The sequence below is a fragment of the Myxine glutinosa genome, chromosome 4 (genome assembly GCF_964187855.1).
Source record: "Myxine glutinosa chromosome 4, kmMyxGlut1.1, whole genome shotgun sequence".
Taxonomy (NCBI): Eukaryota; Metazoa; Chordata; class Myxini; order Myxiniformes; family Myxinidae; genus Myxine; species Myxine glutinosa.
The window spans coordinates 202,519,139-202,538,869 of NC_136264.1; the positions used below are offsets into that span (position 1 = coordinate 202,519,139).

The 19,731-nt window shown below is 44.9% G+C and overlaps 1 protein-coding gene across 4 annotated transcripts in view; it reads left to right on the plus strand.

Annotated features, from left to right (window-relative positions):
* The first annotated feature begins 9,195 nt into the window (after nt 1–9,195).
* The window catches only part of LOC137425640 (6-phosphofructo-2-kinase/fructose-2,6-bisphosphatase 3), a 105,417-nt gene continuing 94,881 nt past the window's right edge, over nt 9,196–19,731 (plus strand). Inside the window, exons 1-3 of one of the 4 annotated variants that reach the window (XM_078776914.1) lie at nt 9,196–9,363; nt 9,533–9,573; nt 18,151–18,276. In XM_078776914.1, the coding sequence (XP_078633040.1) occupies nt 9,552–9,573; nt 18,151–18,276 (148 nt within the window). In that variant the 5' untranslated portion in view covers nt 9,196–9,363; nt 9,533–9,551. The remainder of the gene's footprint in view (nt 9,364–9,532; nt 9,574–18,150; nt 18,277–19,731) is intronic. The other 3 variants (XM_078776915.1, XM_068114257.2, XM_068114256.2) reach the window with 3 other exon arrangements.

The following is a 19,731-nucleotide window of genomic DNA, read 5'->3' on the forward strand; positions in this document are numbered from 1 at the left end:
TTTGAGTGATTTTGTGGCGATTTGATTGAATGTGTGGTGATTTGTGTATTTGTGTGTGACGTGTTTGTGTGGAATATGGACTGGTCCGTAGTTGAGATGATGTGTTTGTGCATACTACTTGTGGACGAGATGAGAGTCGTATTTACTAACTTCCAGGCAGACTGTCGGAGGTAGCCAAACGAGGAGATGCTGAAAAGAGCAGATGGAGTAAACAAGACTAATCGGAGTGGGATTAGAGATCTGGGCCAGTCCCAGTCCAGTCGTCTGGACAGAACTTCTTTTTACCTTCTCGGATGAAAAGGACACACGACATAGTCCAATAGACAGTTGTGGCCTCGAGGGGGTAAGAATAAGATGGTGCGATTGTTTGTGCACACAGGATGGGAGGCAAGCTAAAATCTCGGGTAGGGGTACAGGGGTAGCGGTAGTCTGCGACAAGGAATTGATTCTATTGAGGGTGAGCGAACACCAGTAATGGACTTCCCAAATTGTCACCATGTTTGCTGTTGCCCATTCTTGAACTGGGACTAATTATCCAATTCGTACTACAAGCGTGACTCGCGCAACTTCATTTCATAGGGATCGGCGTCTTTGACCATTTCGGTGTCTTTTGGGTCTTCAGGGTCTTTTGGGTCTTCATGGTGTTTTGGGTCTTCGAGGCCATTTGGGTCTTCAGGGTCTTTTGGATCCTGTGGGCCTTTAAGGGTATTTTGGGTCTTTGGGGGTGTTTTGGGTCTTCAATGTCTTCAGGGGCTTTTGGGTCTTAAGGGTCTTTTGGTTCCTCTGGGTCTTTAAGGATCTTTGGGGTATTTTGGTTCTTTGGGGTATTTAAGTTTCTTTTGGGTCTAAAGGGTCTTTAAGGGTCTATGGGGTCTTCAGGGTGTTTTGGGTCTTCAGGCTGTTGTGGGTCTTCGGTGTCTTTTGGGTATTTAGGGTATTTTAGGTCTTTGGGGTATTTTTGAGTCTTCGGGGTCTTTTGGGTCTTCGGGGTGTTTTGGGTATTTGGGGTGTTTTGGGTCTTTGGGGTATTTTTGGGTCTTCGGGGTCTTTTGGGTCTTCGGGGTATTTGGGGTGTTTTGGGTCTTCGGGGTGTTTTGGGTCTTCGGGGTCTTTTGGGTCTTCATGGTGTTTTGGGTCTTTGGGGTGTTTTGGGTCTTCGGGGTGTTTTGGGTCTTCGGGGTCTTTTGGGTCTTCATGGTGTTTTGGGTCTTCAGGGGCTTTTAGGTCTTTGGGGTGTTTTTGGTGTTTTTTGGGTGTTTTCGGTCTACAGGGTATTTTGGGTCTTCAGGGTATTTTGGGTCTTTAAGAGTCTTGGTGGTCTTAAGGGTCTTGAGTGACTTAAAAGGTCGTCAAAGGTCTGAGGGGTCTCAGCAGTCTAAACTTAATTAAGAGTTCACGGACTGTGTTTTGGGTGTTACTTTTGTTTGAAGAAGAAGAAGAAGAAGAAGAAGAAGGCGTTTTGGTCGCATATAAACAAACATACATAACCATATACGTTTGCTCTGTTATAATACGACTAGTGTGACTCGGCGCGCTCCGCGTGCCTCACCACACGTCGTTTCAGAGGGATAGGCATCTTTGACTGATCTGAGGTCTGAGGGGTCTCAGCAGTCCAAATAGGCTATGAGCCAAGGGGGTTGGTCGGTACCATACAGATGGAATAAGGCTCATTGTGATTTTTAGCAAGATATATGTCCCTAGATATGAAAAAAAAGTGATAGCAGTGTATAACTCTCGGCCATCTCTGTGTTATCACCCGAAATATTATTATACGCCCGCTTCGCTTCGCCAAAAAATGTGATATTTGCTAAAATTGGAATAAATATGTTTTTAAGGACCACGGAGTGCCAATAATTTGCATACTGGATGCCAACTAATATAGTAATAGAAAATAGAACATTTGTGGGGGTTATTTATCAAAATATTGATATAATGACAAAAAATATGTTAAATTTAGTGAAAAAGTGGTCGAAATCGCTTCGAGTTCAGAATTCGCATTGTACATTTTTGTCAATATTTCAAAAATGAAAACTCCCAGAGTAACATTTGACCCCTCAAAATCTTCGCAAGGAACCACTGCATTGGAATATATCATTACTTTGTAATATGGTGGTTGTTTGGGGCACATATTTTGGCAAAGTTCAAAATATGTTCAACCATACCCCCTAATTTTGATCGAGATCTCGCGAGATCACGGCGAGGTCACGTCTTTTCGAAGCTGCTCCATGCGCTCACGCTTTCGAAGCTAAGTGATATTTCTCAATTGTGTTTTTGTCGAGACTGTATCTATCTTTCGGTGTATGTACCTATAACGTATCTTTTTGGAAAATTTTCGGTGCTAATTTTTCGTACATGTATACACAATCGTCGGTTAATGCGTATCGAGTATTCTGCGGCCTAGTACTCGTAGGCTTGGCTACCGTACCGTCTCCGACCTTGTGGTTTTGTTTTTCTCTCAGCGATTCGTCGAATGCGCTGCAATATTTTCGTTCTCTGTTTCGTCCCAGTCGTTCACCCCATACCTCCTTGTTTAATATCTCTACTCACAAAAAAAAAAAACCCCAAAGAAATATGTCCTTCCCAGGTCTTATTCGTTTATTTGTTGTTCTTTTTGTTCGTTCGTTCTTCGTTCGCGATCACGCGATCACGTGGTTAGAAATGTATAATCTCTCCCCTGAACAACTATTTTCTCTCATATATTATAACACCCTTTTCTTCTTTTCCGACAAAAGGATGCTTTCGTCTTGCTCACCAAATCTATTCATTCCAAAAAATATATATAATACCATCTCTTACACTTACAGTTCCTCCTTTCTACATTCCCTAAACTATCCAGAGCTCCACCCCTCCTCCAGTGTCCTCAAACGTATTTTTGACTCGAAGGTCTCAAACTCATTTTGCAAAAAATGTTCGTTTCCCATGAATCGTACACTTTTCAAAATCCAATCTCACCCCTCCCCTCCAAATCCTCCCCATCACCCATCCCTTTCAAATCTCCCACCTTGCCCCTTCCCTCCCCTCCCTCCTAAACTCCCCCCACACCCCTCCCCTCCGAGACTCTCCCTCGCTCCTCCCCTCCTAGACTCCCCTCTCACCCCTCCTCCTCAAAGCATCCTCCCTGCTTCTTCCCCCTTCCAACTTTCACCTTCATCTCCCCCAACCTTCTGCCTCGCTCTTCCCCCTCCTCAAATAACACCTCACTGTGCCTCACCCAATCTCCATCAAACCTTTTGTCCGCCCCATTCTTCCCTTTCTCCAAGCTATTCTGAAATCTCTGAAATCTCTGACACACCTTCAACAGCTCTCCCTACCTCTTCCTCCTCTTCCGCATCTTACCCTACCCCTCCCCCCCCCCCCCCCCACCTGTTCTGGACCCGATGCTCCCCCTTCCTCTTCATTAACGGTATGGACCTCAAACATCCGGGGCCTTCGCTCAAACTTGACTGACCTCTCCATACAGGTTGCTTCTGACAAACCAGATGTGATCTGCTTAACAGAAACTTTCCTCCTTCATGATGTCTCTGATGCCTTGGTATCTCTCCCAGGTTACTCCCTCCTCCGGTATGATAGACCTGAGCCTCGTCCTGGAGGTGGGGTTGCTATCTTTATAAAAAACTCTCTTCCTCACTCGCCCTCCACTGCCCTCTCTCCACCTCACCCCCAGGAATACCTTTGGCTACGGCTTCCCCTTCGCTCCCACCTTTTGTTCATATGTGTGTTGTACCGTCCACCAAACAGCGATGACTCCATCTACATCTCACTGTCTGATAATATGGACCAACTTCTATCTACCCATCCCAACTCTCTCTTCCTCATATGTGGTGATTTCAATTGTCACCATGCTAGTTGGCTGGGTGTGGGTACCTCTCTCACCAGCCATGGCTCTTCAGCAAAGGACTTCTGTGACTCACTGGGACTGACACAATCTGTCAATTTCCCGACCCGGATCTCAGTCAACAGAGCATCTTCTCTTCTGGATTTGGTTATGACAAACTTCCCTGAAAATGTCTGCTGCTCTTCTTCTGCTCCAATCGGCTCATCTGATCATGTGCTTGTCAAAGTGGACATCTCTCTGACCATTCTCAGAGAGCCTCCTCAGCGTCGACGAGTCTGGCATTTCACTCAGGCCAACTGGCACGGTTTTCAAGCAGCCATCAATCATCTGGACTGGTCTCCCATCTCTACCGCCTCTGACATCAACTCATCCTGGGAATTCTTTCCAAGTAAATTGCTCTCTCTCATGCACAGATTTATCCCGTCTCGTCTTCAGTTGTCATACCCTTCCTCCCGTCCATGGTACACGGAATCTTGTGGTGAGGCTGTTGCCCTGAAACAACTTGCTTTCGTCTCCTGGAAAGCAAATCCAACGGAAGGAAATCTCATTTCCTTTCACAAAGCCCGAAACAAGTGTGTGTCCACCCTCAGGAGAGCCAGGAAACAATATCTCACCATTCTCAAGACTGAACTCTCTTATCTGTCTCCCTCTTCCAAATCCTGGTGGTGTCTGGTCAAATCTGTTTCTGGTGTTTGTTCCCCCTCCATCCCCTCCCTCACCTCAAACGGCTTAACGGCTGACTCCGCACGTGAAAAAGCTGAATGCCTCAACTCTGTGTTTGCCTCTAAATCTTGTGTCCCAAACCCATCCCTCTCTGTACCCACCGTACCCAGTCGTACCCAGCTGCTCCTGGACTCTGTGTCCTTTCCTCCTGACAAGGTGGAAAAGTTTCTGTCAACCCTCGACTCTGATTCTGCAACTGGTCCTGACGGCATCAGCCCACGGGTCCTAAAATCATGTTCTTCTGCTCTTTCACTCCCTCTTTCTGTTCTCTTCACCCTCTCTTTTGCTCAAGGTCATCTGCCATCTGCTTGGAAATCAGCCAACATCACCGCTTTGCACAAAAAAGGTGCAAAAACAGATCCCAGCAACTACAGACCAATCAGCCTTCTCCCAATTATCAGCAAAGTCATGGAATCCATCATTGCTTCAGATATGAAATCTTTCCTCTTCTCCAATGGCTTGATCTCTGATCATCAATTTGGTTTCAGACCTGGTCACTCTACTCTGGACATGCTGCTTCTGCTTTCTCAACAATGGATGGAGGTCCTCAACTCCAAACAGGAAATTAGAGCTGTCTCCCTTGACATTTCACGTGCCTTCGATACGGTCTGGCACCCTGCTCTGCTCACCAAACTCTCCTCCTTTGGTATCCATGGAAATCTCCACGCATGGCTGGCGGACTTCCTCTCTGGTCGTAGTCAACGTGTGGCCCTGAATGGGTTTCTCTCATCTCCTCTTCCTGTTCAGGCTGGAGTTCCCCAAGGTAGTGTTCTGGGCCCTGTGCTTTTTCTGGTCTTCATCAATGATCTCTCTGACTCTCTTGAAAATCCTCTCTATCTCTTTGCTGACGACTCTACTCTCTGTCGCTCCATTCCTCATCCCTCAGATCGGCAGTCTGCAGCCTCCTCACTCTCGGCAGACCTGGACAAAATCACAGACTGGGCAAACAAATGGAACATGTCTTTCAATCCTGATAAATCTCACACTCTTACGATGTCTCTCCGAAAAGACCGACTGGAAAACCCTCCCATCCACTTTCTGAACAATCCTCTCCAAGAAGTTCTGTCACTCAAGCTTTTGGGTCTCACTATTTGCCATGATCTTTCCTGGGAAAACCACATTTCAAATCTGGCCTCCAAAGCCAGTCGCCGTCTGGGCATCCTCCGTCGTGCGAAGTCCTTCCTTGGCACACCTGAGCTCCTCACCACATACAAGGCTTTCATCCGCAGCTCTATGGAGTACTGCTCTCCCCTCTGGTCTGGTGCTCCTGCCTCACACCTAGCCCGTCTGCACGCTGTTGAAACCAAAGCGTTCAGAATCATTGGAATCTCCCGCGATGAAGCTAACTCCAAGGGCCTTTCACTCACTCACCGCAGGCAGGTTGGTGGTCTTTCCGTCTTCTACCGACTCCTCTCTGGCCTTGCCCCCCCCCCCCCAGCCCTCTCTGGGCTCTGTCCCCCAAATATTCCTACAGGTCGCACAAGATCTGCCTGCAACCCTCTTATGGTTAAACTGCCAAAATCAAGACTTTCTGCTCACCTTCACTCCTTCATTCCTCTTTTCTCCCGCCTCTGGAACAAACTCCCTCACTCTCTTCAATCCCACTGCACCCTCCAGGTCTTTAAAACAGCTGTTCACCACCATCTCTTATCCTCCCCCATCCAAAACCTTGATCTTTTCTACCCCCGCTAATTTCGGTCCCCTTGTGTTTTATACCTCTCCCCCCCGCCCTCCCCCTCCCACGCCTCCTGCCCCCAAGCCCTCTCCCTCCCACACTTCTCTCTGCTCTCAAATGTTGTGGTTATGTGCTTCCCCTTCTCTCCCCATCTTGTTTTCCGCTCCCTCTTTTTGTGTGTTTTGTTTGTCTGGTTGATTTGTTTGTGAAATAAATGTAAGCTCTTTCACGAGCCTCGATTCAGTATTCAAAAAAAAAAAAAAAAAAAAAAAAATGTGAATTCTGAACTCGAAGCGATTTCGACCACTGTTTCACTAAATTTAACATATTTTTTGTCATTATATCAAAAATTTGTTAAATAACCCCCACAAATGTTCTATATTTCTATTACTATATTAGTTGGTATCCAGTATGCAAATTATTGGCACTCTGTGGTCCTTAAAAACATATTTATTCCAATTTTAGCAAATATCACATTTTTTGGCGAAGCGAAGCGGGCGTGTAATAATATTTCGGGTGATAACACAGAGATGGCCGAGAGTTATACACTGCTATCACTTTTTTTTCATATCTAGGGACATATATCTTGCTAAAAATCACAATGAGCCTTACTCCATCTGTGTGGTACCGACCGGTCAATTTGGGGGGTCTGGCTCATAGCCTAAAACGTATTTAAGAGGGTTAATTAAGAGGGTGTTCATTTTATTTGAAGAAGAAGAAGACGTTTTGGTCGTATATAAACATAATGACAAAATCATATACGTTTGCTCTATTATAATAAGATTTACAGAATGAGGGATCAATTCGAGTGATCGGCACATATGCAAACTAGGTGGTATTCATAGAATACTTACCCTGCGCAGTCAACTTGTTGCGAGCCAACTCTTCTGTTTTTGAACATTTTTTTATTTGATCCAATATGGCTGCCAGACCACGTGAGCGATGACATCATAAATTTATATTCTCTAATATAATTGTCGCATAGATCACGCTAAATACATTTCAAACTGATCAGACTAAGCGTGGTCCCTGTCGAAATATGACGTCATAATTATGGCACCAATAACGTCATCGTTAACAACACCTTTTCCACATTTGGAGTTCTTTACAATGAGCCACGTTTCAAATTTTTCCATGCAGCCGTTTTGGAGATATAGGGGTGCAACATTTTTCGGTTTTTCCAAGATGGCCCCTGTACCACATGACCTATGACGTCATGATTATCATTAAAATATTCTACAGGAGGAGGTGCTCCTACGGTGAAAATTCCGTGCCCATCAGACCAACAGTTGCTGAGAAAAAAAATTCCCAATGATCGGATAGGTGTTGTACTTGTCGAATTATGACGTCATAACAAAGGCACCGATGACATCACCATCAACATATCTTAATCCCCATGGTGAGTCCTTGACAATGAGCCATGTATCAATATTTTCCATTGAGCGGTTTGGGAGATATGGAGGTATAACGTTTTTCCAAGATGGCGTCCGTACCACGTGGCCTATGACGTCATAATTATGAATAAAAAAATTCTACAAGTGGGGGCGCTTCTATGGTAAAATTTCGTGTCAATCGGACCAACGGTTGCCGAGAAAACTAGATGGTATTCATAGAATACTTACCTTGCGCAGTCAACTTGTTGTGAGCCAACTCTTCTGTTTTTGAACATTCTTTTTTCTTCGATCCAATATGGCTGCCAGACCACGTGAGCGATGACGTCATAAGTTTATATTCTCTAATATAATTGTTGCATAGATCACGCCCAATACATTTCAAACTGATCAGACCAAGTGTAGTCCCTGTCGAATTATGACGTCATAATTATGGCACCAATGACGTCATCGTTAACAACACTATTCCCCATATGGGGTTCTTTACAATGAGCCATGTTTCAATTTTTCCCATGCAGCGGTTTTGGAGATATAGAGGTGCAACATTTTTGGGTTTTTCCAAGATGTCGCCTGTACCACATGACCTATGACGTCATGATTATCATTAAAATATTCTACATGAGGAGGCGCTCCTATGGTGAAAATTTTGTGCCCATCAAACCAACAGTTGCTGAATTTTTTTTCATAATGATCAATACGTGTTGTACTTGTCGAATTATGACGTCATAACAAAGGCACAGATGACATCATCATTAAAAAATCTTATTCCCCAAGGGGAGTACTTGACAATGAGCCATGTTTCAATGTTTTCCATCGAGCAGTTTCAGAGATATAGAGGTGCAAGTTTTTTCGATTTTTTCCAAGATGGCGTCTGTACCACGTAGCCTATGACGTTATAATTATCATGAAAAAATTCTACAGGAGGAGCCGCACATATTCTGAAAATTTCGTGTCCATCGGACTAAGAGTTGCAGAGGAATTTTTGTTTTATTCATACAGATCAGATCAAACGTTGTACTTGTCGAATTATTACGTCATAATTAAGACTGGAATGACATCACCATCAACATATCTTATTCCCCATGGTGAGTACTTGACAATGAGCCGTGTTTCGATTTTTTCCATCGAGCGGTTTGGGAGATATGGAGGTGTTACGTTTTTCCAAGATGGCGTCCGTACCACGTGACCTATGACGTCATTATTATGACTTTTAAAAATTCTACAAGCGGAGGCGCTTCCATGGTAAAATTTCGTTTCAATCGGACCAACGGTTGCAGAGAAAATGAATTTTTTTAATGCAGACACGTACGGCACACGGTCGCACAGTAATGCTTAACCCCGATTTTCGCTTCGCTAGCGCAGGGTAATAAGTAATAACTGGGAGCCTTGCCCGCGAGCAAATCACGTGACTAGAGCCTCGATTCGTGCGCGGAGTGGGAGGGGCCTCGATTCGTGCGCGGAGTGGGAGGATCCGAGACTCTTACGCAGAACTAGGAGGATCCCGACTTGAGCGCGGACTGGGAGGGGCCACGACTCGAACGAATAAGTAGGAGGAGTCGAGACGAAAGCGCGGAATTAGGAGGAGTCAAAATCAAGCGAATAGCTGGGGGAGGATCCGCGCTTGGTCGGACTGGGAGAGTGGGAGGTGAAGTGCCCTGGCCCCTGGCATGGTCGGAACGTTTAATAGGGTAACATGCAATAAGGCACGTCGCGGGATCGATTGAACGTGATACAGATGAGTAATCGAGCGTTTTACGTAACGAACCGTTTCATGGGAGTGGAATTGCGAAGGGTTTCAAAGGACACGAGATAGGCGGAGTGGGGAAGTCGATCTGCAGACGCGCAACGGCTGCGCGTCTCGTCCTCACTTCTCCGTTTGTCTCTCCTTGCCTTCCTCCTCTCCCACAGGGCATTGTACAGTACCACGATGTCCTCTCGCGGCATGAAGGGTAAGACTAAGAGCTAAGAGTGCGGGGCTTGGAAATAACGAACGTGACTGTCAATGATATGACGTCGACTATGACCATGACGTCACTATGTGTTTGGTCCTTCCACTTGGCCGGGTGGAATTCTAGTGTAGGGTATGCAGGATTCTTCTACTACGTAGTTGTAACACGTTTGGTTGGTGGCAGGGCCTTGTGTGCCGGTGCTATTGTCGAACTCCAACTCGTTGTACGTAGCTTTGTAGTCCTAGTCACGAGTCCATCGGATAAGGTGTCCGGTCTGTCCGGTGCGATGACCATACCTCGGACCTTGAACAAAGTCGCCTTGAAACTGCAGCTCGTACAGTAAGTACTCTGAAATACCGGGGTTGGAGTCCAAGCCTTTCCATGCCCAAAGTGCTGGAATGCGCCCGAGCTGGAAACCAGTTATGGAATCTCAAATAAACAATCTTGCAGCGTACGTAATGCGGATCTGATCTGGTGAACCCGGGGTGTCGGATCTGATGAACCCGGGGTGTCGGATCTGATCTGGTGAACCCGGGGTGTCGGATCTAATCTGGTGAACCCGGGGTGTCGGATCTAATCTGGTGGAACCGGGGTATCGGATCTGATCTGGTGAACCCAGGGTGTCATATCTGATCTGGAGAACCCGGGGTGTTGGACTTGATCTGGTGAACCCGGGGTGTCGGATCTCATCTGGTGAACCCGGGGTGTCATATCTGAGCTGGTGAACTCGGGGCGTCAAATCTGATCTGGTGAACTCGGGGTGTCGGATCTCATCTGGTGAACCCGGGGTGTCGGATCTCATCTGGTGAACCCAGCGTGTCATATCTGATCGAGTGAACCCGGGTGGCGGATCTGATCAGGTGAACTCGGTGTGATCTCCCCACACTGAATCTCCTTAATACCATTTAATTCTCCTTTTCAATGGTTTCTCATCACAGATTCCTTTTGTAATAACTTTGTGTTGTTCGTGTTATAAATGTTTATAAAATCGATAAAAATCAATAAACCCCAAAACAGACTCCAATTGCTCTGATGGGGTTTTTACTGTTTATAGTCGGATCTGATGTGACTGTGATCGGTATAAATACTTGGAAACTGGGAAGTAACTTTATAACGCTAAAGGACAAAGTGGACATTGCCCTTGAACCGAAGGAGCACGTGAATGGAAACAGCTCAGTGGAGGAATCCCAGTGGAGACATTCGCACGTGGTTTATGAGGTACTAAGCACAGTGCAGGAGTGTGGTGGCACGGTGTAAGGGGGTCGGGGGGCATGGTGTAAGGTAGCATATTGTTGGATGGCACAGCGTAGAATACTTATTGTGAGTTGGCATGGTGTAGTGTGGTGGCATTGTCCAAGGTGGAATATTGTGAGGAGGAGTGGTGTAAAAACTTAAGGAGGCATAATGTGAGGTGCACTGGTGCCGTGTAAATGAAGCATTGTGAAGGAGACATATTTTCAGTTGGAACCGTGTAAGGTGTTATTGTGGTAATTAGCATGATGGTGGTGGCACTGCACAAGGACACACATTGTGAGGTGGCATGGTGTAAAAAGGTGGTACAATGTTAATTGGCATGGTGTTCACTAGTATGATGTAACATTGCAGTGGCACAGTGTAAGGAAGAAGAAATTGGGTACATAATATCACGATGTAAGGCGACATTGTATCAGGTGGCACAATGTTAATTGGCATGGTGTTAACTAGCATGATATAACATTGCAGTGGAAGAGTCAGTGTAAGGAGGAACATTGTTAGATAACACTGGGTAAAATTGTCACACTGTGTAAGGTGGAATGGCGTTAATTGTCACACGGTATAAGGTGCACTGTGTAGATTGGCATGGTATAAGGTACCACTGTGTAGATTGGCATGGTATTAGGTGCCACTGTGTAGATTGGCATGGTATAAGGTACCACTGTGTATATTCACACGGTATAAGGTGCACTGTGTAGATTGCATGGCATAAGGTGCCACTGTGTATATTCACACGGCATAAGGTGCCACTGTGTAGATTGGCATGCTAAAAGGTACCACTGTGTATAATGGCATGGTATAAGGTGCCACTGTGTAGATTGCATGGTATAAGGTACGGCTGTGTATATTCACACGGCATAAGGTGCCACTGTGTAGATTGGCATGGTATAAGGTACCACTGTGTAAAATGGCACGGTATAAGGTGCCACTGTGTAGATTGGCATGGTATAAGGTGCCACTGTGTATAATGGCACGGTATAAGGTGCCACTGTGTATAATGGCATGGTATAAGGTACCACTGTGTATAATGGCACGGTATAAGGTGCCACTGTGTAGATTGGCATGGTATAAGGTGCCACTGTGTAGATTGGCATGGTATAAGGTGCCACTGTATAAACTGGATGGTATTAGGTGCCACTGTGTAGATTGGCATGGTATAAAGTACCACTGTGTAGATTGGCATGGCATAAGGTGCCACTGTGTAGATTGGCATGGTATAAGGTACCACTGTGTACATTGGCATGGTATAAGGTGCCACTGTGTAGATTGGCATGGTATAAGGTGCCACTGTGTAAATTGGATGGTATAAGGTGCCACTGAGTAGATTGGCATGGTGTTAGGTGCCACTGTGTAGATTGGCATGGTATAAGGTGCCACTGTGTAGATTGGCATGGTATAAGGTACCACTGTGTACATTGGCATGGTATAAGGTGCCACTGTGTAGATTGGCATGGTATAAGGTGCCATTGTGTAGATTGGATGGTATTAGGTGCCACTGTGTAGATTGGCATGGTATAGGGTGCCACGGTGTAAATTGGCATGGTATAAGATGCCACTGTGTAGATTGGCATGATATAAGGTGCTACTGTGTAGATTTGCATGATGTAAGTTGATGGGGTTTCATCCGATGCAGTGTTTTGCATGCAAACAAGCTTGCATGATTTAAGGCGTTGCCATTAAAAGCAGTATGGCGCTGTAGTTGGTGCTGTGGTCGCTTCTCGTAGCATGGCAGGGCAGTTTCCGGTAAAGTCCAATCCAACGTGTTCTACTGCTCTGCTACAGTGCTTGCAGAGGGTGTTGCATCCTGGAGCACACCTTCTTTCAGCGAACTCAATCCGTTAGTCTCTATAATAATAATAATAATAATAATAATGCATTTATTTTATATAGCGCTTTTCAGGAAAAAGACGCTTAAAGTCGATTATATATAAGTATTATATATATACTTATTATATAATATATATATTATATATATTATATATAATTATTATATTATATACTATATTATATATATATATTATATATATTATATATTATATATAATATATATATTATATTATAATATATATATATGATATATATATTATAATTATATTATATATATATATATATTATATTATATATATACTATATTATAAGTATACTTATACTCTACTCTCACATTTCGATATAAAGATATACTACATGGCCAAAAGTATGTGGACACCCGAACATCACACCTGTATGTGCTCGTCGAACATCTCATTTCAAAATCATGGGCATTAATATGGAGTTGGTCCCCCCCCCCCCCCCCCCCCCCCCCCTTTGCTGCTATAACAGCCTCCACTCTTCTGGGAAGGCTTTCCACTAGATGTTGGAACATTGCTGCGGGGATTTGCTTCCATTCAGCCACAAGAGCATTAGTGTGGTCGGGCACTGATGTTAGGTGATGAGGCCTGGTTCGCAGTTGGCGTTCCAATTCATCCTAAAGGTGGTCGATGGGGTTGAGGTCAGGGCTCTGTGCAGGCCAGACAAGTTCTTCCACACCGATCGCGACAAACCTTTTCTGGATGGACTTCGCTTTGTGCATGGGGGCATTGTCATGCTGAAACAGGAAAGGGCCTTCCCCAAACTGTTGCCACAAAGTTGGAAGCACACAATCGTCTAGAATGTCATTGTATGCTGTAGCGTTAAGATTTCCCTTCACTTGAACTAAGGGCTCAGCCGGAACCATGAAAAACAGCCCCAGACCTTTATTTCCCCTCCACCAAACTTTACAGTTGGCACTATGCATTCGGGCAGGTCACGTTATCCTGGCATCCGCCAAACCCAGATTCGCCCGTCGGACTGCCACATGGTGAAGCATGATTCATCACTCCAGAGAACGCGTTTCCACTGCTCCAGAGTCCAATGGCGGTGAGCTTTACACCACTCCAGTCGATGCTTGGCATTGCGCATGGTGAACTTCGGCTTGTGTGAGGCTGCTCGGCCATGGAAACACATTTCATGAAGCTCCCGACGAACAGTTGTTGTGCTGACGTTGCTTCCAGAGGCAGGTTGGAACTCGGTAGTGCGTGTTGCAACTCAGGACGGACGATTTTTATGCGCTACGCGTATTATCACTCGTCGGTCCGTTTCTGTGAGCTTGTGTGGCCTACCACTTTGCGGCTGAGCTGTTGTTGCTCCTAGACGTTTCCACTTCACAATAACTGCACTTATATTTGACCAAGGCAGGTCTAGCACGGCAGAAATTTGACGAACTGACTGGTAGGAAAGGTGGCATCCGATGACGGTGCAACGTTGAAAGTCACTGAGCTCTTCAGTACGGCCCATTCTACTGCCAATGTTTGTCTATGGAGATTGCATTGATGTGTGCTTGATTATACAGTGCATTCAGAAAGTATTCAGACCCCTTCACTTTTTTCACATTTTGTTATGTTGCAGCCTTATGCTGAAATCGTTTAAATTCATGTTTTCCCTCATCAATATACACTCAATACCCCATAATGACAATGAGAAAACAGGATTTTAGAAAGTTTTGCAAATTTATTAAAAAGAAAAAACTGAAATATCACATTTACATAAGTATTCAGACCCTTTGTTATGACACTTGAAATTTAGCTCAGGTGCCTCCCATTTCTCTTGATCATCTTTGAGATGTTTCTACACCTTGATTGGAGTCCACCTGTAGTAAATTCAATTGATTGGACATGATTTGGAAAGGCACACACCTGTCTATATCAGGTCTCACAGCTGACAATGCATATCAGAGCAAAAACCAAGCCATGAGGTCGAAGGAGCTGCCTGCAGAGCTCAGAGACAGGATTGTGTCGAGGCACAGATCTGAAGAAGCCTACCAAAAAAAATCTCTGCTGCATTGAAGGTTCCCAAGAGCACTGTGGCCTCCATAATTCTTAAATGGAAGAAGTTTGGAACAACCAGGACTCTTCCGAGAGCTGGCAGCCGGCCAAACTGAGCAATCGGGGGAGCTGTGTGAAGATGGGAGAAACTTCCAGGACAACCATCACTGCAACACTCCACCGATCTGGGCGTTATGGTAGAGTTATGGTAGACGGAAGCGTCTCCTCGGTGAAAGACACATGAAAGCCCACAGAATCTTGTTTCTCACAGTCTGAGAGTCCCTTTGGTGCTTTTTTGCAAACTCCAAGCGGGCTTTCATGTGCCGTCTGGCCACTCTGCCATAAAGCCCTTTCACTGAGGAGAGGCTTCCGTATTTTGCCTTTTCATTTGGGCCTCCCAATTGAAGCCCCGCCCGTAGGCCGTAGGGCGGGTACCTTTGCTAGTCATTATAATGAGATAAATAACAAGTATCAGCTCTATGTGGACATGACACAGGAAACAAATTGAGCAAAAGACTTTATCAGATGAACTCGCCACCAGGTCCAGATTAATTGAAAGGCCTGAGTGTGGTGCACAGCGTTGTTGAGGAGGTGGCCAACGCAATGATTTGAGATTAGCTTTGTCTCAATTGAACCTTGCACCTCAGATTGGAAAGTAATGAAATCAATCCCCTGAGCCAAGTATGTTAAAAAAGCTAAGTTTAATTGTACAGAACTCCTGAATTTGTATCAAACGATATGAAAATATTTCAGAAGATTTGGATGAAATGAATCCAGGCTGTAGAATGTGTCTGTTTTGGTGGGAATGGGATAACCAACCGAGCAACAGAAAAATGCCATTGTATTCTCGGAAGGAAGTGATCGGATTGTTGCAGAGGTTGCGCATTTACCTTCGAGTTGCAGATGCCGGGTTCAATCCTGCCGGACTGGAGTTTTGCAAGAAGGGTGTTTTATCACAGTGCGACATTCCTCAGATATATGTTAGGCCTGGGACCTGTCTGCTGTCATTATCTGGTCGACATTTATTCCGGCAGCCTCAACAGCTGATATATCGGTCACCACTCATTCAACTTCCTCCTTCCATCCCTTACTCCACATTACCTCCCAGCATCTCCCTATTATGCCTGATCATTTCTTTTTATTTAACCTTCAATCTCTCCTCTCACTTTGACTTCATGCCTTCCTGTTGATCTGATTGATGTACAGGTGATGATTTTTGTTGGTTACTACTTCCGCCACATACGTGGACGGAGGTTATGTTTTCACCCCTGTCTGTTTGTCTGTGAGCGGGATATCTCAAAAAGTTATGGACGGATCCGAAATTTGTTGGACTTGTTGGGTGTTTGATGACGAGGAATTGATTCAATTTTGGTGAAGATCCGGATCCAGATTTTTCACCATTGAGAGATGAGACCAACAACAAAATATAGGATTGTATTTCAAAAGGTTGTGGATGGATTATGACAAAACTTGGTGGAGGAGTTGGTTAGGTGACAAGAACAAGCCGATTCGATTTTGTTCAGGTCCCCGAATCCAGATCCGGGCCTATCAGTGGGATACAAAACGTAAACTATTCAGCCTTCCGGAGGTATGCGCTCCACCGAAAGCCGTTCTTGTTTATTAGCCTCATAGTCTTTATGATTTTGTTTGCTGTTCTTGTATATGAATGAATGAATGAATGATCGTTTTAAGGCCATTTTCCCCGCTAGAGCGGGGGTTGGCCTTGCGGGCCCCATGACAATCATGGTTCGCTGTTTGAGGCAATGTTTTTATGGCCGGATGCCCTTCCTGACGCCCAACCCTTAGTCGCCTCTTACGATGCGCAGGGATACGGTGTACCTATTCTAAGCCGGGGTACACACCGTGATCATTCATCCCAGCAAGCTGGTACTCAATTTGCCGACCTCGGAAGGATGACAGGCTGAGTCAACCCCCCTGGCGTTAATTCAGCGATCGACCGGGATTCGAACCCAGGATCCGAGGATCCCAAGCCAGCCCCCTAACCACTAAGCCAACACCAGGCTACCACCAGGCTCTTGTATATCTACAATAAATTATTCATTTTCTGATCAAGGTAGAGTTACCGTACTCATTCCTTTCCGTGATGCAATTAGGCATTCAAATAAAATAATTTCGGAGTTTGAGAGACAGGTATCAGCTTTATCCGATCGGCACCTGAGCTCTCAATTAAAAGGGCTCTGACCTCGGGGCATGGCAAACCGCTGCCCTCAGGTACACAATAATGTTTTTAGGACACGTGAACATAAATTAGTTCATACATGTAAAGATTAAATGGAAACATGCACACCTGCCACATGAACCATTTTCATCAACCCATGAAGTTGATTACATATATGTATTGTTTTTGTGATCAGTCTTGTGAGTACAATGCTTCAACAATATTCTGTAATCTAACTATAATTCACCAAATGTCTGTCCGTCTGTTCCCAGGTACCGCAAAAACGGCTGAACCGATCGCAACGAAATTTTGGGTGGGTAATCCTGGGACGCCCTGGAGTAAAATAGGCTATATTGTTTTTCCAATTCGGAATTTTTTCCAATTTCCCAATTTTCCAGTTTTTCCAACCGCGATGGAATAATATTTACCGATATGAACAATGATTTGGCTTTTATTGAAATTCTACAAATACTGTTTAGATTTTGATGATTTGCATGTGATATGATTTTACGGATGTTTATATAAATCGTTTAAAATTAAAAACAACCCTTCAATTTCTGATATTTTACCTTTTCATTTGAGCCTCCCAATTGAAGCCCCGCCCATAGGGCGGGTACCGTTGCTAGTCATTATAATGAGATATATATATATATGAATGATCGTTTTAAGGCCATTTCCCCCGCTAGAGCAGTGGTTAGCCTTGCGGGCCCCATGACAATCATGGTTCCCTGTTTGAGGCAATGTTTTTATGGCCGGATGCCCTTCCTGACGCCAACCCTTGGTCACGCTCTCACGATGCGCAGGGAGTCATTATAATGAGATAAATAACAATAATGAATACAGTACTGTAAAAGCACAAATAATCTGTGTTTGTTTGCCAAATCCCTTTTTTTAAATCCATCTCAAACTTGGCATGCACACTCAAGAGGTGCCCAAGTGGGTTAGCATTTCGATCCACCTTGGGGATGTTCTCGACGAAGGTCAAAACTGTCACTGAAAGCCAAGAGTGTGTAACACAGCTGTGGTGAGTCTCTGACATTAATCAACAATATCGAATGGATGAAAGGTCTCAATGGTTTATGGAAAGATGAAGGACTCGTGATTTGTAGGAAGGCAAAATGAAAAACGATCTTTTTTGAGAATATAGTTTCACTATGAAGTATACCTAACATGTATCTCGCAATCCGATCTCCAACTTCATCCCGATTTCCTGTACAGCATTCAGGTATACTGTATGTATTTGCAAAAAGATAACCAGACAATGACAATAAAGTAAGAATGCTGACTTGTGTGGATGAACCGCAGGACGCAATACCCACCTCACGATTGCACCCACCGTCGTAGTCATGGTTGGCCTTCCTGCTCGAGGCAAGACCTACATGGCCAAGAAGCTGACGCGCTACCTCAACTGGATCGGCGTGCCTACCAAAGGTGCAGCATTCGTTTGAAGGTCTTTTTCTGAAAGTCCGATACTGTAAATATGAGTAGTGTTTACTGAGTGGAGCTACTCCTGACACCGAGAGTTAAAATCTCCAACCACCAGGACTTCTGGCATAATGTTTTTTTAAATTGAGGACATTTGTAAGCCGTTGATCGAGGTGTCAAAGGTTTTATGGGTTTAGGCAGTTTTATGGGTGGTAGTATGGGTAATGGCAGACAAATATTTCAAGGAGATTGAAAGGGAAGGTTCTGATGTCATGTGTAACGCCGGCCTACTTTTACGGTCTGGAGACGGTGGCACTGACAGAGAGACAACAACAGAGGCTGCAGGTTTGCGAGAACAACTGGGTCAGGAGGATTGTGGGAGTGAAGAGAGTGGATAGAAGGAGAATGGATGAACTGAGGGAGGAGATTGGTGTGCAGATGAGCTTGACGTGGAGATTGGTGTGCAGATGAGCTTGACGTGGAGATTGGTGAAATTCTGGCTGGGATGGGCTGGACATTTGGTGCGGATGGGGGAAGAGAGAATGGTATAGAGAACGGATAGGTTGAGTGTCCAAGGTAGGAGGAAAAGAGGGAGACTGTGGTTGAGATGGGAGTATTGTTTGAGGAGGAATATCAGTAAGGTGGGGGTAGTTGGAGGGTGGAGAGAGTTGGCTGAGGACAGAGGGGAGTAGAGGAGTATCGTAGTCAAGGCAAGGCAGGGCAGAAGTTTTGTGGCATTGCACCTCACCCCATATAAAGGGAAGAGGAAGAGGAGGAGGAGAACAAGAAGTTTCATATCGTGCATTCTTTCATTAATTTTGTCGTTGAAAAAATCATATCTTAAAACCTTAAATGACCAAGTGAAATAGAAGAAGATTCAAAGCCAATGAGTTTAACCTCATTAATAGGAAAGTCCGACAAAATGGTGCCGAGGTAACGTACTTACCTGTGACTAGCCTAGTCTGGATTCATTTTTCAGCCAGACTCTAGACAGGTGCTTTCCTGACAGAGCATCCCTCAGATTGACATTGCCAGGTGTTCTGTATCCGAGCATTTGTTCTTTGATTCTGAAACGGCGTAAGCTTTATAGAGCATCGGTGCTGCCGAGTAGTTTATCGGGTAGGGGTTTTGCTGGGTGATTTGTCGCTGCCTTCTCAGCAGTAGGTAGGGCAGGAATTTAAAATGTGTTCATTGTGCCTTGCGATAGCTCGCTTCCTCTTCATGATGGACACCGTGGGATCTTTAAGTCTACCAACCAATTCCAGCAGACGGGATGCCCAGTTTAATGTCACACACATTGATGAATCACTCTGCATGAAAAAACTGGGATGACAGTTCATAGCTGGGATTCAAACCCTGGGGCATCCTCGCCTGGGAGAAGGGCATTGCTATGTCCCATGTAACCTCTCTCCACCCTTTACTTTCAAATTCTCTCCACCCATGTCCTCTTCTTCCACAAAC